The sequence below is a fragment of the Talpa occidentalis genome, unplaced genomic scaffold (genome assembly GCF_014898055.3).
Source record: "Talpa occidentalis isolate TD23 unplaced genomic scaffold, MPIMG_talOcc4v2.1, whole genome shotgun sequence".
NCBI lineage: Eukaryota > Metazoa > Chordata > Mammalia > Eulipotyphla > Talpidae > Talpa > Talpa occidentalis.
The window spans coordinates 142858525-142882819 of NW_026555331.1; the positions used below are offsets into that span (position 1 = coordinate 142858525).

Consider the following 24295-nt stretch of genomic DNA (forward strand, 5'->3'; position numbering starts at 1 on the left):
ATAATAGTCTTATCTGCTACCTGAAAAATTATGTTTTTTTTAAAAGACTCCAGAACAGTAAATGTACATATTTAAATATTTTTGAATGACTGGGTGAATTCCTTAATAGATACAGATAACAGCAATCAGGAGTAGACAAACACTAAAGTAAAAAGACTCACTGAAGTCAGAGATACCTATTGCAGCCCAAACCCTCTGGCTAAGAGTGTGGAGTCTAGACTTAAAACATGAGACTGAATCTCTCTTTAATCATTTGCTAGATGTGACCTTGAACTATTTAAAAGCAAATCTAATCCTCAGTTTTCTCATCTATAAAATGGAATACTCACTGCACAGATGGGAATATTAAGTGAGAATATTCATTATTCAAGTGCCCAGAATAATATCTTGAACATCAGGGTTTTAAGTGTATCCAGTGTGTTTCCTAAAATGAAAAAAGGAAGTGAATCAGACATAGATGTAAAAACTCTTTGTAAATTATTTAGGGTTATACAAATATCACAGTAAATACTACTACGGAGAGTGCTTATGTCCTTATCCAGCTTCGTTCCCAGAACCCCTAGTACAAACACAAGAACCCTATTTCAAAGCTAAGAACCTCAAGGAGACCCCGCGTTACTCTGAGACAGGGACAGGCTTTAGGCACATCTGGCATGTTCCACTTATCTTAGTTCACTCTCAATTTTCACTCTTATATTAATCCTTTCAATGCTTATGCTCATTGAGAATGGAAGTAAAGATCCTATAACAAAGGACTAAAAACCCTGGTTTTGTACCCCTCAAAAATGTGGCCTCCAGGATTCTTGCAAGGCATTAGGAAATGTTTAAATGATAAAAGAATAATCTGTAAATTGTTTTCCTGGGAATGGCAAACCATAGAAAGGGAGCTAACTAAATGCCATGAAGACATTAGTGGAAAAATTAGTGAAATCCAAATAAGACTGGGAGTTTACTTAATATTAATGCATCTTAACCAAAGATTGGTTTCTGAGTTTTTGACAATGTGCCACGGTTATGTAAGATGTAACATTAAGGGAAACTGAGTGAGGGGTACATGGAAACTCTTTTTGCAAATTTTGCATAAATCTAAAATATCTCCAAAATGAAAATTGTATGTTTTTATATAAAAAGGGAGTGGGTGGGATGCCTAGTAGAGCATCTGTACTATCTACTTCATGCTTTTTGGCATTAGGGTTCCTGGTCAAACACAAAATGGATTAAGGCCAAGGCCCCTTGGCTTGTCTCTACGAAAAATATCTTAAATGTCCCAGTTCTTCCCAGATTGCCTAGTAAAAAGGTTGAGGCAGGAATCTATTCAATAAATTTCAGAGAGACTCCAACAAAAAGAATTACCTTCATGCAATGAATCATGGCAGGTAAGTAGAATAAGTCAGTCATATATGGAAAGGCAAGCAGCTGTCAGTGTATCTAAGACTGAGCATATTTAAAGTATATGCGAATAAGAGACAGTAGCTTTTAATATGAGATACTTAGAATATCTTAGTTTTCTGTAAGGGAAAATAAAACCTTCAAACTGTTTCTAAAGTGATTTAAATTAATGTGAAATGAGAGACCCTAGTAGCCAGTTTTGCTTCAGAAGTAATAACACTTCTTTGGAAAATAATTACTTAGAGGTAGAGGTTTCTTTTGACTCATTTTTAAGCAGCTAAAGGATTATTAAAACTTGGAAAATGTTGGCTTGAAAAAGTATAGCATATTTCATGTTTAAAGACCTTACTTGATATTCTTGCCTTATCATCTAGTTTTCTAAAAACTTAAAATTGTCATTTAGTGGCTTTAGATCAATCTTATGTTATCAACTCTAACTAATTGGCCACCAAATGAGAAGAGGGCAATAAAATTAATACATGTAATAGATTTCAGTTTAGGATTTCGCTTTAGTTTAAAGGAGTTATTTGATTCTAATAGAAGCTATGCTTTGAATGTTTGATTTTAGGTTTTAATATCTTTGTAATAAAAGCAGTGCATTTCATAGTACTATAAATGCCATTGCTAACATTTTGGTATTTCTCCTCCAAATATAACAAAAGCTTATGTAATTTTTGGTTACTTAGTATAACAATGCTGTATAAGTTTGGAAATATGGGGGGGCGGGGGAGGTAAAATGCCCATAATCCTGTTACTACCTTTTTTAATCTTTAAAAAGTTACTTCTATTGTTTTCATCAATCAATTTGAGGAGCTTTTTTTAATTGCTTTCATATTTATTGAATGTTGAAATTACACAGACTATGGATTGTGCTCTTAAGAAATGTATAATTCCTCAAAATATTTATTAGAAATTTACCAGATAAAAAAATCAATTCAAACTTTGGTATCATTTTTCTCAAAATGATACCATATTAATCAAGAGTTAACTATTAATTGGTTTCAGCACCAAATCACCAGGAATTTAATTTTTAACAAATATGTGGGTACTTGTGTGCATAATACTGTTGTAGGTGACTTGTAGGTGTTGAAGGTTTCCCTATCCTCAAGAAGATTAAATATAAAAAATGTAAACACTAACCTAGTCAAGTGCCATGTAAATGGTACCAATAATAAATGCTTCAGGAGCTCAGAAACAGAAAAACCTACAAGCTTGACTAGTTAGCAAATAAGTAAGACTTGAGATTGGTCTTGAGGAATAAAGGCAAAGATTAAGAAAGACTATTCCAGGGTGTGGGGGGAAGCAAATATTGTCTAAAAAAATGTAAAAAATTATAAATGTTAAAATAAATAAATAAATAAGAAAGACTGTATTCCAGCTAGAAAACTATAGGTATAAACTGTTTTCTATATACAACAGAAGAGAAAAAACTAGAGGAATTTTGTGGAAGAAAGTGCTGGGAATAAGAGATATTTTGTCCTTAAAATGGAAAACCAAAGCATTCATATTTTAAGTATAGTTAATAGGAAATTATTGTAGATGTTTTAAATTTTATATGGTAGTAACAATCTGTAGGCTAAATGAGAAAGAAATTAAAACTAGGTTATAAAAAAATTGTGTTTATTTGAATGTTACACTTATAAATCCGTAGTTACACTCATAGAAGAAAAATGCAGAGGTAAAATTGAATAATATGTTCTTTTTCTTCTTGGTAGGTTAATGGAGAAGAGAGAGGTTATTTTATATTGTGACCTTCATGGCCACAGTAGGAAAGAGAACATCTTCATGTATGGCTGTGATGGTGGTGACAGATGTAAAGCATTGTACTTACAGCAACGAATCTTCCCACTGATGCTCAGCAAAAATTGTCCAGATAAAGTAATCAGCTTTTCAGATTTTTTTAAAGATTTATTTATTTATGCATACAAGAACTGGGGTACAGGCCAGAGGTACAGGGGGTGAGAGGATTCACCAGAGACAGAGTGGGAAACAGAACAGACAGGTAGACTGCAATACACTGCTGAGGGAAGCAGCGGGCGAGCCAGGAGACGTCTGCTGTGCCATGTGGGTCACCTCCCTGGCCAGGGATCTTACTTGCGCTGCCGTGGCTGTGGATAGCTTCATAGGTTGCATCTTAACCCCTGGCGCCACCAGCGAGGCCCAGCTTTTCAGATTTTTAACTTTGTTAAATGTTGTCCAAATGAGACAGGAGAATAGAGGATCTTATTCAGTAAATTGCTTTTTTATTTAGTTATGTTGACTGGTTTATACAATTGACCACAGAAGGAAACTATGGAAATATTTAGTGGCCAATAAATAATTGAAATATGAAGAATTCTTCTAACACCATACTCATGATAACAGATTGATTGCTTTCCTCCTAAAGTCAGGAAAAAGGCAGTATTCTTTCCCCTTCAATTCAGGCTTGTACTGGAGGTTCTAATTAGTGCAATAGATAAGAAAAAGGAATAAAAGGCAGACTGATTGGAAAGGAAGAAATAATGAAGACAACAGAATTTTCATCATAGAAAATCCAAAGTAATGCACACACACAAAAATAACTCCTAGACCTAATAAGTGAGTTTAGCAATGTCACAGCTATACAGTTAGCCTACAAAAACCAGTTGCATTTCTACATATGTACAGTAAACAGTTGGAAACCAAGATTAAAGACAACACCGTTAACTATAGCTACAAAATAATGAAATACTTGTGGCCGCAAAGGGATGGCACCACAGAGTTTCAAGGGTGATTGAAATGTGGTAGTGGTTACACAAATCTATGCATGTGTTAAAATCCATAGACTACAATACCAAAAAAGTCCTTTTTATTGCATGTTAATTTTTAAAAAATCACAAAAAGTCTTTGTAGACACATATTATCACAGTCTTTCAAGACAGATTACAAGTGGTCTCTCCTATGAAAGTAAAGCATATTCTGAAAAGCATCCAATACTGATCTTCATTTCCAAACATGTTTATCCTGGAGCTTTTTCAAGATCTTATTTCAATAGTATCAAGAATTAATAACTGGTTTTGAATGCATTTATATGTAAATTAAAAAGTAAAATTTATTGCAGGGACTCAAATCTATAGTCTCAGAAATGTAAGTATATCATCCTTGCCTTGAGTTATTCCCTCTGGTCGAGAAATAAAAGCAGCCCCGAAAGCTGTAGAGAATTACTGCTTCGGCGTAACTGCTTTTTTTTTTCAACCCCACTTCTAGGAAAGACATTAACTGTCAGAGTAACAACTGGGCTCATTTTCATTTATGTCTTTCCAGTTTTCATTCACAGCTTGCAAGTTTAATGTTCAGAAGAGCAAAGAGGGAACGGGAAGAGTAGTGATGTGGAAAATGGGAATCAGGAACAGCTTCACCATGGAGGCCACTTTTTGTGGATCTACTCTGGGTAAGACCAGTCCTTCTCGTGACTCAGAGCTTTAAACCCAAGAAACTTAAGGTTAATAATGTAAACATTCCAATAGTGAGCACTTCCCACTTAGATACATGCTGATAGCCCAACAATTCTATAAATTGGGTGAATAAATGAGCTTCTATAGCCCATCATTTTCCTTTGCCTAGAAAATGTAGTTTTAACATAGAGATAGATTAGCTGGCTGATTGTTTCATGACTTAATCTTTAATTGCCTTTTCTTTTCTTTTCTTTTTTTTTTAAAGCTTGGGTTCCTACAGACTAATGATTCCAAGAAAAAGTATAAAAAAGTATTTTTATACTTAAAATCAGAAATGTTTTTTAGTGGATTTGTTATTTGCAAGGCAAAATAGACTTTTTTAGAGTGAATTTATATTTAAATGGAAGCTCTTGATGCCTTGAACTGAAAATAAAAGTATGTTCAGTAGTCCCAATTAAGAAATCTTTTAGTCACAACTCGCTTATCCTTAGAATACTCCATGATAAGATATTGTCACTTTCTCAGAAAAATGTGTGAACTGGAAGGAAGGGGCTAGAAGTCCATACATGTAATTCCTGGCTAGTTTTTATAGCACCTTGAAAGTGATATAATATTATTAATGACAATAAGATTATTAAAATATTTATCCCAGTTTTTCTGTAAATGATTATATGGTCTTTATGACTGGTAAGCATGTATTCTATAACTTTTTTATGAATTTTCTTCTGCCTTATAACATAGACCAACTTGTGTTAAGATAGCTTTGGTCCACCTAGGGAAGAGAAAATGAGGGTCAGCAGTAAATTGTTAAATAAAGCTGACCCAGACAAGCAAATCCAAAGGACAGGATATGGAATTATATCACCTATTTTGCTTATCTGTTTTGCAACTTAGGCCTACCTGCTAAGGAAAATTGATTAACTCATGCTCAAGGGTGGATAAACTTATTGATGTTGTAGGTAATAAACGAGGTACTCATTTCAATACAAAAGACTTGGAGTCAATGGGATATCATTTTTGTGATTCTCTCTTGGACTTTTGCGATCCAGACCGAACCAAGGTAAGCAAAGTCCACTTGGTCGTGCATCAGACTCTGGTCTCTGAGACAATAGGCAGCCTACAGGCCTATAGCACTTTCTCCTTTCTAATATCCTAGCAGTGTTCAGGGGTTCTTGGTACTTGATGTCCCAATAGCAATTGTTGCAGGTGTTAATTAGAAAATAAAGTTATGAAGTTATCTTACAATGAACTCACTTATCATTTTACCCTAGTATTATCAGTGCCTGAAAGAGTTAGAAGAAATGGAAAAGCATATAAGCTTAGAAAAATCCCTTGATGACTCAGATGCTTCTCTGAAAGAAATTACACTGGATCTAGAGTCTAGGTAAGACAAGGGGCTAGAGGGCCTCCCCGGTGGCGCAGCGGTTGAGCGCTGGGTTGCGAAGCTGCCCGCAGCCTCTGCAGCGCTGGTTCTGTACCCAGTGCTTGTATAAATAAATAAATAAATCTTAAAAAAAAAAAAAAAAGACAAGGGGCTAGAAGTAATGTAATTTGTTGTACTATTTCACTGTATTCCTTATATAATGCTAGGATATAACTACCAATCTCAAATGAAAATCCTGTCTGTAGGTAGAGAAATTTTCCCATGTACACTCTGGCCAAACCTTATCAAGTCCTCATTTATTCAGGAGATATTAATCAAGCAGCTAAGTGAATTCTATGTAAAAGACATGCTCAAATTGTTTCCAGTGCTGCCATTACCCACAAGAACTGACACATTATTTATAGAGATGCCACAATGATACTCTGAATGAACAATAAGCACAATTCAATGTTAAAGGAATGTTGTTGGGAAAAGGAAGCTACTAGTTTTAATACGCTCATAAGAAAGGCCTAACAAATGTTTGGCTTTTCCCGCTTTATAAAATTTCAGACTCCAAGTTAGTGCCCCTGCAGCCTCCAGTGGTGACTGATAAGCTGATTGCAAATGGAGAGTATCGCTTGGAATTCATGGATTTGTGTGTATGTGTGTGTGTTTGTGCTTTGGTCAACTTCAGTTATTCTAATACTCTGAGATGCCTAGAACTGCCAGACATCTCCAGCACTTTTGTTAACATTCTTCTTCAAATTAGAACTGTTAATACAATTCCAATAAGATAGTAAAGTAATAGTTGAAACTTTTAAATGCCTCCAGTACATTATGTGAACTATAATTTTGTCTTGTAGTAGTCGAGGCTCTGACAGTTCAGACTCCAACGATTCTCAGACTTACCTTCTCAAGTTCACTTCTCAGGTATGACTGAAAGTTTCTGCCTGTGTTGTGGATATGCTAAATAGAACCATGAGAGAGAACTGAATTTGAATTTCTGTTATTTATAAGCAATCCAGTGTGTGGTATTGCCATGTTGTAGCCAAGTGGACTAAGACATTCTACCTTTAGACCAGACAACAGTTTTCTATTGCTGGGTGACACATTTCCCCAAATCTTTACAGCTTAAAACAGTAAACATTATTATCACACAGTTTCTGTGACTCAGCTGTCTAGGAAGGGCTTAGCAGGGCACTTCTACCTAAGGTCAAGAGGCTGCAGTGAAGGCATTCTTCACTCTCCTGTGAAGGCTCACAGGGTTGATGACAAGATTCTGTCTCACTCACAGGATTAATGACAATATTCAGTTCCTCACGTTCCTTCATGGCTACCGGCTGAAGGCCTGCCTCAGTTCCTAGTCACATGGGTTTCTACAACATGCCCCTGGCTCCCATGAGCTGGCTCCCATCAGTGACCAAGCAAGAGAACAAATGAGGACACACACTAGAGATGCTACAGACACATCCCATCCTAATCTCAGAGTCATTCCTTTGAGGTGAATCACTAGGTTGAGCCCACACTCAAGCAGAGAGGATTATACAAAGCCAATAATCGTCACATAGTTTAGGTTTCCCTTAGGACATCCTATTTCTAGGTATCAATTTCTATATTACTCATGTTTTACTTCATTAAAACAAAATCCTAGACTCTCCAGTAGCAAATATCCATTTTCTTGTCCATGGATTGGCAGATTAGCTGTGACTCCACTGGGCTAATTAATCAATGCTCAGTTGTACTTAGCTCCAGACTATGATTTGGATTCAGGTCAATTCCACACTCTTTTCTGGCCTCCAAAGTTTCATGAGAAATCTGCTAATCTTGTTCAGGGTTTCTTGCATGTAACAATTTGCTTCTGACTTGCTGCTCTCAAGATTCTCTCTTTGTCTTTGACTTAGAAAGTTTGATAATAATCTTGGTTTAGGTTTGTGAACTCATCTTACTTGGAGTTCATTGAGCTTTTTGGATGTTTACATTGGTGTCTTTCATCAAATTTTAATTTTCAGCCATCATTTCTCATCTCCTTGGATTTCTTGGTTTCTGGCTTCTCCAGCTTAAGGCGGCACTATAGGAGGCAAAAAGAAAACTACTCTGCCCTCCTGCTCCTGGGATCCCTCACCTGACTACCTTCTTTCATTTTAAAGCCTTTTATACTTATTCCTTATAAATGCCAAGGATTTTAGTGGAAGGGGTAGGAAAAGTACTTCTCCATATCCCTAGAAGTGTATGTCTCAAGATAGTTGTATTGATTAACTATTGATTTTAAATATGATTCTTTTATCTAGATAAAGAAAAATAAAAAATATCTAAAAACAAAGAAGGAAAGAAATTCTGCCATAGCAAGTCATCGAAATGCCAGAAGAGAGCAAGAGGTAAATATTTATTGATCCAGTTAACAGTTTTGGAAATATGATAGCTAGATAATGACAAGTTTTTCCTTTTATATTCCTTATACCCAGCTCAGCTCCACACTTTACTGGGTGGGGCAGAGAACATGGACCCTCCTTTTTATGGAGATTACACCCTGTAACAGTAGTTAGTACTCTAAAGAAACCATCTCTTTGAGGGTGAGTGAAGGAAGGTTTTATAGCGGGGGCAAAATATAAGGACCTGAGGGCCCTGGGGAGAGTTTCTCCATCCTCAGGTCAGGGAAGGCACTGGACACCTAGGGGCAGTTAGTCACAAGAGTATCCATGACCTTCCTGAAACAGTCGCTCTCTTCTGTGTTTGTTAGCCACTGATATTATCAGCATCCCCCGAGGGAACAGAAATATTTCCTTAAGCATGAAGCAACCTACTGCCATGTCCCTGAGGAATGTGGCAAAACAGCTTCCAAGGCAGGGTGAGGTCTTCCTTCTTGGTTCAGTATTCTTCTCCATCTAATCCTATGTCCCATTAGGTTTGCAATAAAGGAGAAATTGTGCAAAAAGAACAAAAATCGAATTCTGATGCGAAAGGTAATGTTCTGTTGCTATTCTTTCATAGACAACATATTTAATCAATAAGCACTTTTTTCATGCCACAACTTTGAGGCTGCCATTGCGCTCAGTGCTAGAAGTACTCGAAAGTTATACTACCCGACTTTCTTCCCTCTGGTGTTCATCTTTTAATGGGGGGAGAGGGGAATAAGTAAACAAGTGTAGTGTTGCAAGTGAAATGCCAGTAGTCTGGATAGGTGCCCAGGGAGCCCAGAGAAAGGACAGGTCAGTTACTGCTGGCCTGGAATAAGCCAACCTCCAGAAATGCAGTAAGTGAAGGCTTGAAACCAGCGGTTCACGAACTTGAGGGTTAGCCCTGACTTGAAAGATTTTTTTCACCAAATGGAATATGTGGATTTCATGTTTTAAAAACCATCTCACCCTCTCATTTCATAACTCAATAGAAGATGTGCCCAGGTGAGAAATTAAATTACATTTGCCTCTCCTGGAATCTACTAAGTCTGACTCTAACTTTTCTGGTATTTAAAAAAATTTTCCTCTCTTTATGTAAAATTCTATTAAATATATTCATATAATTTAAGCAATATTTTAACTTTATCTAAAATAATTCTTTAACTTTATGTGTATAGGTATTAACTTACTATATTTTTATTCCATATTTCTTTCCCCAAAAAAATTTTTAATTAGTTTATAACATAACAGACTAATTAAGTATACAGATGGAGATTTTTTAAAGACACCCCAAGGAAAAAAGAGAATTCTGTTATAATTAAGATGGTTCATTTGCTTGAACTTTTAAATATATTAACTTTTATTCAAAGATAATACAAGAAAGACATGTTTTGGTTATTTGTAAAGTGAGATTAATCAAAGATCTAAGAAAAGTTGTATCTGATTAACATAGTTGACTACTTAACAAAAAGTTCTGTCTTTTGTAAATAGTAACTAAATTTATACATAAAGGAAAAAATATCTTTAAAACCATTCAAATTCAGTTGAATCCCATACATCGGTATCGTCATCAAACCTTTAAAGTGTGTCCTTAAGAAATTAAAAATACACACCAAAACATGACCAACATTGAACAAAAGAAAATATAAATAAGGATAATTTATTTTATTTTAGAAGTTTGATATCATACATATTCATTTGAACTTTAATGTCAGTGTCACCAGACTTTTCTACTATTTTAATTGGATTTTCCGCCATTTGTTGTTCCAAACGTTGTAATTAATACAGTTGCAAAATAAATGTTCATTAACCTAAAAAAGGTAATGTCAAAAATTAGAAATAAAAACCACATTTTAGAATACTAATCCCTTTTCTATAGCTGTACACATACACTCCATGTTAATCACATAATCTTCATGTTTTGAACCCGCGTTATCATTTAAAGTTAGTTTATTGTAAACTTTTTTGCATGTTAATAAATGGTGCAAAGTATTCCATTATATTTACAAATCTTATTTATCCACCCCATTGTTAAACTTGTTTTGTTTACATTTTTTCTTTTTTAAACAACAATGAAGACCTTATAATTCCTGATTTGTATATACTCTTAATTAGTAACTTACTTCTAGAAAGAAATTACTGACCAAAGGAGTATGAACATTCTTTAGATTTTTGCTATAAATAGCAAAAATGCAACATAAATTCACAGGACTGGAGGAACTGTTTGTATTAATTTCATTGACCTAAATTAACATTTATATATCACATAATATTTGTAATAGAATCAATGAATCATTTCATGCTGTTTTTTTTTTTTTTTTTTTTTTTTTTTTATTTCATGCTGTTAATGATCTTTTACCATCTTTTCTAGATACAAGGCCAAATGACTCTGATGATTGTATATTTGATTTTTTCAGAACACAGTTCCCTACTCAAACTTTGAGTGAGTAAAACAGGAATAAGTGGTCATTATCATTTAGAGCAAAACCGCTCTCCTGATTCATGAGTTGCATTTTACTGTAATAACCATTTATTCTCTTTTAATTTGAAATAGTCGGTCTTTCTTGGTTATTCACAGCACTGGCATATTTGGAGATGATGGGCCAGTTGTTTTAGAGAATGTCTGCTTTAAAATTTTAGTGTACACAAGAGTTGTCTGGGAAACCTAAGAAAACTCCAGCTTCTGATTCTAAGTTGATCTTTGTTGTCAACCTCTGGCTTTTTATAAGATTTTTTTAAGATTTATTTATTTATGCATACAAGAGCTGGGGTATAGGCCAGAGGTATGGGGGCGTGAGAGGGTCCACCAGAGACAGAGTGGGGAACAGAACAGGCAGAATGGCCGAAATACACTGCTGAGGGGAGCAGCGGGTGTGACAGGAGAGGTCTGCTTTGCCAAGTAGGGCACTCCCTGGCGGGCCAGGGATCAAACTTGTGCTGCAGAGACTGCGAATTGCTCCATAGTGCAATGCTTAACCCCTGTGCCACCAGGGAGGCCCAAGATATTATTTTTTATAAGATAATTCTGATATTGGTGACCCACACACTACACTTTGGGAGTTATAGTGAGAGTTGATGGGCGGAGGCTAATCAATTGGGACCTAGCCATCCAATTCTAATTCATCCTGGGTAGCTTTCTGGTACATTTTTTCTTTCAATAATGATCTGTTACTTTTTAAAACAATGTTGACAACCACTAGCTGCAGCCTAGAAACCAAGCTCTGAAACATGACATCCATGAACTCGCCCCTGACTACCCCTCCAATTTTACCTCCTGCCAGTCTCCCGTTTTTAAGTTGCACCTTTGCAAAGATGACCTACATGTAGCCTCAAAATATGCCAGTCTTCTCACCTCCTTATCTCTGTTCATGCGGTCTTCTCTGCCTGAAACATACAACTGTCCCTTTCTTCAACTAGATTAGCTCTTTTTTAGGTGTCAAGGTTTAATAAGACCCATATACCGTTCATTATAGTAAGAGTAAGATAAAGTGAGTGATAATGAGATATAGTTGTTGATTGCTCAGAGAAGGGGTTGTCTAATACAGTCTGGAAATCTCAGGGAATGTTTTCTTGGAAGAACTGATCCTTAAATTATAACAAGTTAGGCAATTTAGCACTTCCTTGAATTCTTAAAAGATCGTTGGCAATTGTTTTACAATTGTTTATGTAAATTATTTCTTTACTTGGGATGTAATATGCCTCAGACTATAGATAAATCATTTAGTCTTTTAACTTCTGTCATCTCTTACCAATATTTATTCTCTACTTCTGATCAGAAGAAAATTATTTGCTAGGAAAAAAAAAAAAGAACACTTTAAGAGCTGAGGGATTTTGCTCTTTGTCATCCATCAGTGTTTTAAAATAATCCAGTAGAACAAATATAACATTGTTCAATATATTTTCATCCTCAATATGACTAAGTAAAATTTACTACTTCTTGTTAGTATTTTTTCATATCTTGGTTCATTTGGTATTTTAACCTTCTGCCACTATTCTTCTATGTCACAGCCTTTCTCTTATAATCAATCTTTGTTATATAATCTCCTTTCACTTCTTTTTGTGTTTGTGTTTTTTTTTTTTAATCTGATGTTTATCTGCTTCCAGAGCTCCAAGTTATACGAAGCAATGGTTATGCTAGATACTGGGACACTATGGGAAATAGAATATAACCTCTTCTCAAGAAGCAGAGAGAATGTCAGACTAGAGTACAATATAATGGGATAAATGCTACTTACTCTTTTACAGGGTTACATAGCAGTTGTTTGAAGATATGGGAAGACCAGAGAAGTTTTCTCAAAAAAGGTAACTGTTAGGATTTCAGGAAACAAATAAATAGCATTTTTCTTTACCTAAAATTCTGAATCCCTTAAGAATTAAGACAAAATAAGACAGACAAAATACTAGCAAACTGAATCCAGCAACATTTAAAATGAATTATATTTAATGAACAAGTAGGATTGTTCACAAATGCAAAGTTAACATGAAAATTAAACAGTATAATCACCATATTAATAGACTAAAGAATAAAGTGTTCTTCGTCATCTCAATAGATAAAGAAATAGTGTTTGGAAAAATGCAACATCTTTCATGATTTAAGAAAAAACACTTGACAGATCAGGAATGGATAGTATCTTCCTCAACCATCTACAAAAACCCCAAAACTGATATCATAGTTAATGGTATAAAACTGAATGCTTTCCCCCTAAGATTAGGACCAATATAGGAATGTCTACTCCCATTATAAGGGAAGTTAAGGCAGGACAATTTGACAAAGAAGAATAAAAGACATCCAGGCTAGAAAGAAGTAAAACTATATTTGTTCAACATATATTTGTATATATAAAATCCTAAAGAATAAACACAATCACACAATCAGAGGTAATTGATGAATTCAGAAAAGCTATAGGGTAAAAGATTAGTATGCAAAAGTCAGTTGTAGGCATGTATTGTATGGTATGTGAATTAAATCTCAAAAATCTGTTCTAAAAATCAACTGTATGTGTATATATTGTGAATACTCTGAAAATGAAATTAAGAAAATTCTATTCACAATAGCATCAAAATTAATGAAACCCTTAGGAATTAATTTGCAAGACTTGTACACTAAAAACTATAAAACACTGTTGAAATATATTTTAAATGATTAAAAAAATGGAAAGATACCCCCATGTTCATGAATCACAAGATTTAATGTTAAAATAGCAGTGCTCCACAAATTGACACATAGACACTATGCAATCTTTATCAAAATTTCAGCTGCCTTTTGTACAGAAACTAGTTGAACTTAAATTCATATGGAAATATAAAGGACCCAGAATAACCAAGACTATTTGAATAACCAAAGAAGAACAAAGTTCAAGGACTCTCCCTTTCTGATTTCCTAGCGTCCTACCAAGTCATAGCACTGATGGTAGTGTTTTAAGAATAGATGTGGAGAAAGTGAAATAGAATGCAGAATACAAAATAAATCCTTACATTTATTGTCAAATGATTGTCAACAAAATTGCCAAGACAATGAAGAAAAAAAGTCTTTTTCAACAAATGGTACCGGAACAACTATATCCACATGCACTAGAATGAAACTGGACACATTTTTACACCCTACACAAAAAATAATTCCCAATGGGTGATGGACTTTAATAGCTAAAACTACTCTTATAAGAAAACATAGATATGCTATGTAAAAACACAGTAAGAAGACTAGTTTTAGCTCTGATGAGTGAAGGGCTGTAGTTAGAGGGTAGGCCTTTGTCATGGAGAATGCTGTGGGTGTTGCCCACAAAATGACTCCTCCTTACCCTGCCAGAATCAGCCCCCTCTAGCCCTCGTGTCTCGCTGAGGGTGGAAGAAAGGAAAGCTATGAAATGCTTGTTAGGATCACAGCCCAGAAACACAAATTCAGTAAAAGACTGAAATTTAGTAGTAAGATTATAGATTGCGTCCTTTCTCCCATACCTTACCACCACGCCAACGTGACGCCAGTATGATAACAACAGTGGTTTATGCCCAAAATCTGTAAATGCTGATAAGTAGTTCTTAAGGAATACCAAAAACAACTGGAGAGAAAAAAATAAGGATCTTACAGAAAATCCAAGCCTCTGGCACTGCAGCGACAGCAAACATGAAGCACAGGCCAACTCCTTGTCAGAATAACACAGAGCCTCACAGCACAGGCTGACAACCTCAGGTGCTGTTACCCACGGTCCGGTTTCCGAGAAGAAAAAGTACAAGACCTTCTAAAAGGCAAGAAAAATACCTCTGTAAAGATAAAGCAAGAATCAGAACCATGGGCCTCCCCGGTGGCGCAGTGGTTGAGCGCTGGGTTGCGAAGCTGCCTGCAGCCTCTGCAGCGCCGGTTCGATCCCCAGCTGCTCCCCGGCCACCGGAGGAGGGTCCCACGTGGCGCGCAGACCTCTCCTGCCACCCCACATGGCGTGCAGACCTCTCCTGCCGCCCGCTGCTCCCCCCAGCAGTGTACTTCGGTCCTTCTGCCTGCTCTGCTCCCCGCTCTTGGTCTGGTGAATTCTCTCACCCTCCCGCGCTTCTGACTGTACCCAGTGCTTGTATAAACAAAACAAACAACAAATAAATAAATAAATAACATGCCTCTATAAAAAAAAAAAAATTTAAAAAAAAAAAAAAAAAAAAAGAATCAGAACCAGATTCCAGTACAACACGAGTTTTCTAATTATCAGACATAAGATTCAAAATAGCTTTGATTAATAGCTTAAGGGGTCTAAAAGAAACATAACAACATGTAAGAACAGATAGGTAACCAAAGCAGAGATTTGGAAAGATCTAAGAAAGACTCAAAAAGAAAGATGAATTGGATTTCAACAAAATTAAAAACATTTGCTCCACAATCAATCACTTCAAGATAGTGAAAAATGTCCACCGACTGGGATAAACTTTCTGAACCATGAATCCATTAAGTGACTTGTATCTCAAATATATGAAGGACCCTTAAAACTCAATGACAAAAAAGAACTAATTTTTTTAAATGAACAAGTGATCTAATAAACATCTCCAAAGAAGATATAAGAATGGCCAATAAGCACATGAAGATATTCAACCTCTTAGTCATTAGGGAAATGCAAATCAAAACCACAGTGATGCCATTTCATCCACTAGGAGCTTTAAACAAAAAGACAACACACACACACACACACACACACACACACACAAAGACAAAACTTGCAGGCAAAGGATAGATCTGGGATGTACAGGGAAGGGGGAGAGAGGAATGGGGGTGGGGACAGGGGTCAAAACAGGGGAGGGAAAAAGAGCACAAGAGACCGTGGTGACAGTTCGAGGGTGATGTGATGATGGGAGATTTATGGGGACTACATCTGAGGGGAGAAATCAAATATTGTACAAAAATGAACAGCAATGTAAGGAAATTAAAAATTGTAATCAGTTAAGCAAAAAGATACACTAAGTCTTGGCAAGCATCTGGAGAAGGAGAACCCTCATATATTTGTTGATAGGAATGTAAAATAGTATAGCCACCTGAAAAGCATATAAATACATTGTTATTATTCTCACCCATAATAATGTGTTCTATTAATTAACACTAATTGCCACTGTTAATTAGTCCTTTTGTTGTTTTCTTAATAGCCTTTACATAACAGAAAAGCAATTAACAGAATAATTTCAAATAAATGCCTATTTTCTATTTCTGTTAAAATAATCACACAGGTACATATGTATTTATTGAGTAATATACTTTTCTTTTTTATCTGGCAAGGCCATGCTCTGACTCCTCAGTGGACATGTAGATGTCCCTCATAGAGTCTTACACACATGTATTCAGTTCTGAATGGTTGGACAGTTGCTGGATAGGCATTTCTCCTATTTGCTATTCTCTTGAAACAGTGTAATTAAAAGACTTCCAGGGGAAATATGTAATAATATATTTCATATGCCTGGCTGAGACAATGGCAGTTAATTGATAACTCATTTAAGCAAGCCATTAAATATATAACTGCAATCATTGTCAAAAACTAAGCTTTGTTCCTCTAAAATCTAGTTCAGAAATGTTATGACATATTCTTTTTTTTTTTTTTTTTAGTGAAAATGCCTAGACAGACTCCTTCTTGGCTTTTGAAAAGATATTTGAGGTAAGAAAACTACACTTGATTTGTTCTACCTAACTACCTTGCTCCTTTTCCTGTGTCTTATAAGATCTGAATTTTGAATTATAGCAACTTTTTTTAATAACAAATGCTATTCTGATGTCTCCTATTCTACAGTGTCTGTGACTAGCTCAGTTTTGACCGTAGATAGGCTCATGTGATGCATGTTGAAGGATTCTGACATCCTTCAAACTATCCCTTAAAATCTATAGTGAAACATTTACTTCCATGCATCCGTCATTACTTTCGCACTTTAAAATTAGTGACTATCAGATGTTTTACGACCTGTAGTAGCAGTTGGAGCACTAGTAGTATAGGGATAAAAACTGAAGAGGAATAAAAAAAGAAGTCAGGGATAACATAGATGAACTCGCAGTTTTGTCTAAACCACTAATTTTTATATCGTTCACCCCCTTGACAAATTTCCCCCGTCCTTAGGAATAATGTTGTGGACAACTGTCTGAACAGTGGAGTAGGCAAGTATTTGAGAGTAGCCTGGATTTGTACACCAGAAAAACATGGTCTCCTTTCTTCCTTCCTTGGGCGCTCTTCGAAGAACTTGGTTTCTGCTCAATTAAAGGAGCAGGTTCTGTTGGAATACATAGAATCTCCTGCCCCCCAAAATCTAGAAAATTAGGTTAAGAAACCGTCTTGGGCATATCTGTACTTGGGTCTAGAATTGATTGATTTAAACTAAGATTTAATTTTTTAAAATGTCTTTTATCACATCTGCGGAAAGAAAGCAAATGATATATCAAGATAAGATAATCAAGAGAGTTCTGGAGTTAGAAGACATGAACTCGAGCAAATACTTAACCTCCCAGACTCCCTAACATCCTCTTTGCATTTCCCCTCTGATGAAAGATGGGGGAACATTGGCCATCCTGTCTCTGTCACAGGACTGGTGAGAGTCCCAAGTAGGAATACCGTGCATGCAGTGAGGTATAATACACAAACATAACTGGCATTACATTACTTTGATTAGATAGTTGACTTTGACACTGAAATCAGAGTACCCAATTTTTTTCAGCTCCCGCTGTGCGAATCAGAGGCTTAACAAAGACCAACAAAGACAATTATCAGGAACCAGTGAGAAGCCACGCCAGGATATAAATCAGCCCAAGAGCAGTGATTTGTATGGAAACTGTTTCAAAGTGACAGCCTTAAAGTGCCCTGTGCGCAAACAAAATCCCAGTTGGAATGAGAAGAAAAAGATACCAACAGAAGGTTGGTTTTTGTTTGTTTAGGATTTTAATAAATACAATACTTGCTTTCAGTCTACCATTATTAACAAATCCTATGAAATCTGGATTATGGGAGCTGCTTTGTAAAGAGAGAGGGCTGATGGAATCAGATATTTGTCAGATAAGTGTAACCTTTGTCTTTTTTGTGACTGGCATATTTCACTTGCATAATGTTCTCAAACTTCATCTATGTTGTAGCAGGTATCAATTTCCTTTTTAGGGCTGAATGATATTCCACTGTATGGATATACCACATTGTGCTTATCCACTCATCCTTTTTTTTTTTTTTTTTTTTTATAGAGGCATGTTTTATTTATTTTGTTTTGTTCGTTTGTTTGTTTTGTTTATACATGCACTGGGTACAGTCAGAAGTGCGGGAGGGCGAGAGAATTCACCAGAGCCAGAGCGGGGAGCAGAGCAGGCAGAAGGAACGAAGTACACTGCTGAGGGGAGCAGCGGGCGGCAGGAGAGGTCTGCGCGCCATGTGGGACCCTCCTCCGGTGGCAGCCGGGGATCGAACCGGCACCGCAGAGGCCGCGGGCAGCTTCGCAACCCAACGCTCAACCGCTGCGCCACCGGGGAGGCCCTTATCCACTCATCCTTTAATGGACAGTCGGCAATAGTGAATAATGCTGCTCTAAACATGGATATACACATTCTCTTCAAGACTGTGCTTCAGTTCTGTCAGGCATACACCCGAAGTGGAATTGCTAGATCTTATGATAATTCTGTTTTCAGTTTTTTGAGGAGCCACCATACTATTTCCCATAGCTGGCTGCACCACTTAACAGTCCCACCAAAAGTGTACAAAGATTCTAACCTCTCCACATCCTTACCCATACTTGTTATTTTCCACTTTATTGATAGAAGCCATTCTAAGGGGTGAAATAAACAATTTTTAATAGGCTTTATTTTTTAGAGCAGTTTGATGAGCACTTTTTAAAAAATTTTATTATACTCATGATAATTAACCAAATAAAACAATAATTCTTAGCATCTAATAAAAAAGGAATGTCTAAGATGTTCTTCCCATAGCTCCCCTCATATCTCCATCCTTCTGTTTCCTCGGGTCAGAGGCTTTGGAGCCACCACTGGTTCCTCTTTTCTTCTTACCCGCACATCTCACTCATTAGAAATATATCCAGTATTTACACACACACACACACACACACACACACACACACACACACCCCTTTCTCGCACTTCATGTCACTACCACCACTTCTAAGCAGTCTCCCTGCTTGTCCTCTCTGCCCCTGTTCAGGCCGTTCTCAGTGCAGCATCCAGCATGATGCTGGTAAAACAGGTATCAGCACATGATATTTCTCTGCTCAAAGTCTTCCTGCTGCTCCCCATTTCATCCTCAATGAAAATCAAAGTCCTGGGCATCCCCTGGTGGCGCAGCTGTTGAGCACTGGGTTGCGAGGCTGCCTGCAGCCTGTCCAGTGCCAGTTCGATCCCCGGCCACCTGCGAGGGTCCCACAAAAAAAAAAAATCAAAGTCCTCACAACTTCATATGAGGCCTTATATAAACAGAGTCTAAGTTACTCAACTGAGCTCATATCTTCTATCATTCCACTTAGTTCATTCTGTTTTAGCCACTAATATCACCTGGGTGTTCCTTTTTAATAAAACAGAAATCAACTCCTCCCCCATGATCTCACTATCCCCCTCCACAGGTTTATTTTAGCCCTTAAATGTTACCTTTATCTGATACATATTTGTTTACTTATTTTCTGGCCCTGTAATGAAAGCATAAGCTACAGAGAGGTAAGAATTTTTAGATAGAATTCTTGATGCATAAGTCTCGCTAAATAGCTGTTGAATCAGTTCAGTTCATTGATCTATACATATTTTTGTGGTTGCTCCCCAGATTCACATCAGGACTTGAAAAGCAAAATGAAAGAATGTGCATCTTTCCAAAGTAAGAAGACTGATGTAAATTGGACAGATGATGAAAAAAGAATCTACAGGGATACAAAAATAGCTCAAACGCAAGAAATATTGCAGTATTTGTTCCCTATCATGGAAAGTACTAAAAAAGCACAAACGACTCAGATAAAACAGAAACTGAATCCAAAAATCAACTTCCAAAACAAGTATCGGTAAGTCAATACATTTTTTTTCATTCTTAGCTATTTAATACATTTGTTTATAAGGAAACAGGCTTTATTAATTCACTATCCTAAGAAATAAACAGAGGCTCTTTAAAATGGTGGCAGCTATATGACATTTGGCTAAGGGACAAAGGCCCACATCCATAAGAAAATGTTAGCTAGGAGAAAGGAGGAGGGTTCAGTCCTTATTCATTCACTTATTTGGATCCATCAAGGAAGTATGCACTAAGAAAATATAACCATAGCCAGGCTTAAAATTTTTTTTAAAGATTTATTTATTCATACATACAAGAACCGGGGTACAGGCCAGATGTGCGGGAGGGTGAAAGGATTCACCAGAGACAGAGTGGGGAGCCCAACAGCGGATTCTACTGAAATACACTGCTGAGGGGAGCAGCGGGCGAGACAGGAGAGGTCTGCCGCGCCATGTGTGTATCTCCCCGGCCGGCCGGGATCGAACCAGCGCTGCAGAGGCTGCAGTCAAATTCACAGCACTGCACTCAACCACTTGTGCCACCAGGGAGGCCACAGACTTAAATTTTCTTGAGTGTTTTTAAACCTTATAATCCTAAGGAGCAACCAGAATTAGAAATAACTAACCTGAATTACTTAGACTTATTGATAGTGAGAGGAAAGCAGAAAGGATAGACCAGATTTCATTTATAGATATAAAAATAAAGCCATTACTAAATAAGAACTGAGACCCAGAGTGGCAACCTTAAATCAAGGAAGTTAGGATCAAAGCAAAGTATGCAAATAAACATATCTTCTGAGTGATCAGAAATACAGGATGGAGTAATGCTGAAAAATTATAACAACATGAAGATTTAGATCATTCTCATAGAAATAATGGCAAAACTCTTGAGAATGAGCTCACCAACAGAAAAACATAATTTATGAGAAATACGCAATTGTTTATACGATGACCACAAATATCTAGAGTACATATTGGACATAAACTGACATATTTCATTTCTTTCCTAGACAAAAGTCAGCTACTAATACAAATACAAAGAAATACTGCACATCTTGGACAATGCCCAGAAATCCCCCTTTTATAGACCAAGGGAATCTTATAGTAAGTTCTACAGAATGGCTCAAGTCTGAGTCCCAGAGGTCATTTGAAAGTCTGGCACCTTTCAAAGAGCACAAGAAAAGGAAAACACACCCTCAAATCAAGTCCAGAAAGACTAAGTGTATGCAACCTTTTATCAGCAAATGGGAGGCTGAGCCTGTGGATATTGTCAAAGGCAAGAGTCTGCAAACCGAAGAATCCAGGCAACAAAGCTCTCTGCATATATCCCCCATCTAACTACAAGTAAGGATGGTAGACAACCCACTTTCCATTTAAAGTTCCCAAAGGACAAATAATCTGGCTTTATGCTGTTTTGAAAACTGTGAATGAAAGATAACATATGCTTATGTAGTAAAAAGAACAAGAAAAGCACTTCCTGCCCCTCGGTCCCCATCCCACATACACGTATGCATATGCTAAGCTGTAAACCCTAGAGACCCCATCCTTAGTGGGGCCATGTTTCACAGATTTCAAAAGAAATCCAGAGAAAATTTAAAAACATGTCGGTATCAATATTTCATTTTTGTCAGGATAAGAAAAAAATCTATGAACTTTTTATTGCTTCCAAAATGATGGATGTATGCAGCGTATACACACAAAACATCCTATGAACTCGAGGAAAGAGTGACATGTACTGTCTCTTGAGTTTTACCTTTCTTCCTACTAAACACTTGAATAATGAATCATTCAGCAAATATCATTTCCTGAATTTCTGTTACATCTTTGGTGTGCTAGAAACCGTTGGTAATATAAAAGCTATTTCTTCACTCGAGATTGCTGTATAATTACACCTATAAAAATACCGTGACTAACATAGCTACAGAGTACGAGTGCATAGTAAAGGGCTAAGTTGTAGACCTCCCACCATTAGAGAAAATGCTATGTCTTAAAAGATCCTAATTGTACAGAGCAAAGGTGTGGCACAAAATAGCAGTAAAATGGAAAGGCATAGATCATAGTTTCAAATTGTCATTTTACTTATCAAAATTTAGCAAAAATATAAGAAATGCGCAGTTTCCTTTAGAGCCGATGGGTGTACAGCTCCAGGCATTTATCCTGTGGAAGGAAGTAGAGCATCTCAGAGTCAGCCATTCGTAGACTGAGCACTGGCGACATGCCCCATGGGGGGTGCGGAGTCCCAAGGATGTCAGGGAAATAAGCAAAGATGGATGTGAAAAAAGCAGTCAAGCAGCCTAGACCACAGGGCAATCGTGGCATCCTCTGCAGGATGAGGCCAAGCAGAATCCCGGTGAGGGAGCTGGGCTACCTTAAAGTGACAGGCACAAGCATAATTAGGTCCTGGTAGCAAGACAAAGTAGGATGATCTGAGGCTAAATAGCTTTTTCAACAATATTTGCAGTAGCCAAAAGGGCTACGGAGAGTTCATTGGGATATTAAAGCTAACGTATAACTATGATGTTTTGGTTTTGGTTTTTATAGACTATTTGGTAAGTTCACAGCACTATTGAGCAGAAGGGACAGAGAGATTTCCTATATACCCCTCGGGCCCCACAGCCATGGTCTCCCCATTATTATCATTGCCAAACATTTGCATTGATATATTATTATAATCCCAAATCCATGGTTTACATTGGTGCTTACCCTTGGCGTTTTTAGTCTATGGATCTGGATAAATGTATATAGAAATAGGTCCATCATTATAGATCATACAGAGTAGCTTCACTGCTCTAAAAAGCTCTGCCTTTGCAGCCCTCTTTTCTCCTTAACCATTGGCAACCACTGATCTTTTTACTAATTCCATAGCTGTGGTTTTCCAGAATATCACATGGTGGGAATCATAGAGATCGTCTTTTCAGATTGGCTTGTTTCACTTAGCAATAGGCATATAAGTTCTATCCTGCTTTTCAGGGCTTGATAGCTCACTTCTTTTTAGTACTGAATAATATTCCACTGTCAATAAAATTGATGAACTTCTAGCAATGTTAACTAAGAAAGGAAGACACAAATTACTAACATCTGAAATGAGAGACCAGAAATACTGATCCTGTAGACATTAAAAGGATAAAGATGAGGGCCTCCCCGGTGGTGCAGCAGTTGGGCGCTGGGCTTCAGGGCTGCCCACAGCCTCTGCAGCACTGGTTTGATCCCCGGCCAACAGCGAGGGTCCCACATGGCGCACAGCCCTCTCCTGCCACCCGCTGCTCCCCTCAGCAGTGTACTTCAACAGTCTGCCTGTTCTGTTCCCCGCTCTGGCTCTGGTGGGTTCTCTTGCCCTCCCGCCCTTCTGGCTGTGCCCAGTGCTTGTATAAATGGATGAATGGATCTTTAAAGAAAAAAAAAAGGATAAAGCGGAATATTATGAATAATAACTCTGGTTGGTTGAATCCACACATGTGGACCCAGCAGAGAGGAAGGTCCACCTGTTTCCTTTTGACCCCAGAAGCGTCTGCGCCCTTTCTGCGCACTAGAGGTTTGCTCATCACCTGGTTGTCAGTATCCTGTGGACCGCGAAGATCCTCTATAACATGACTGAGTTCTTTGCTTTCGGAAATACACTATAAACTCATCGTTGGTGATTTCTCTTTCAGATAAATAAGTTATAAACAATTATCAATTCATCAGGCAGTTGGCCATTTTCTCACCTCACTCCCAAAGCCCGCTAAGGCCTCTACTCTCCCTGCTCACAGCGGACCAGGGACCCAAATCCTGACACCCTCCAGGGTTCCCTGGCCACCCTCTGCTGGCTGTTTTCTTTTTCTCCTATGGGCAAAGGCTGTGTGGAAAGAATTGCTATGGCAAAGTCATGGGCGATGGACAGAGGGGATTCAGGACCTGAGTCTGCTAGAGATTTTGTTTAAAGAAACAACAGATGGCGCAGCCAGCTGAGAGCCTGGTGCACTCCCTCCACGAAGATGGTTGTGCGCCAGCAGTGGCTCGGCCGGAAGGAGGGCAGCCTGGGTGCGTGAGTCACTGGGAACACTGGGATTACACGCAAATTCCAAGGCTATACCAAAGATATTTGAACTATGTGACACTCATAGCTCCTCTGGACGTCCCCTGGGTGCCTGTCATCAAAATCCAGGTCAGCGGGACTCTGCATTCCTCTGACGCAGCATGTCTGCCCTGACCAAACCCAGGCTCAGGGGCCCTACCAGAAGGGAGGCCCCTGTAATCTTTGTGGACAGGAGCAGACTTCAAGGCTAGA

The 24295-nt window shown here is 37.5% G+C and overlaps 1 protein-coding gene across 12 annotated transcripts in view; it reads left to right on the top strand.

The window, feature by feature from the left end:
* AGBL3 (AGBL carboxypeptidase 3) overlaps positions 1-24295 on the top strand; it is a 45592-nt gene that overhangs the window by 10866 nt on the left and 10431 nt on the right. For 4 of the 12 annotated variants that reach the window (XM_054692680.1, XM_054692679.1, XM_054692684.1 and 1 more), the window contains 13 exons: positions 3105-3267; positions 4672-4798; positions 5762-5862; positions 6074-6186; positions 7029-7095; positions 8454-8540; positions 9068-9125; positions 10930-11001; positions 12804-12860; positions 16630-16678; positions 17724-17920; positions 19811-20042; positions 21039-22523. In XM_054692680.1, the coding sequence (XP_054548655.1) occupies positions 3105-3267; positions 4672-4798; positions 5762-5862; positions 6074-6186; positions 7029-7095; positions 8454-8540; positions 9068-9125; positions 10930-11001; positions 12804-12860; positions 16630-16678; positions 17724-17920; positions 19811-20042; positions 21039-21366 (1651 nt within the window). In that variant the 3' untranslated portion in view covers positions 21367-22523. The other 8 variants (XM_054692681.1, XM_054692683.1, XM_054692686.1 and 5 more) reach the window with 6 other exon arrangements.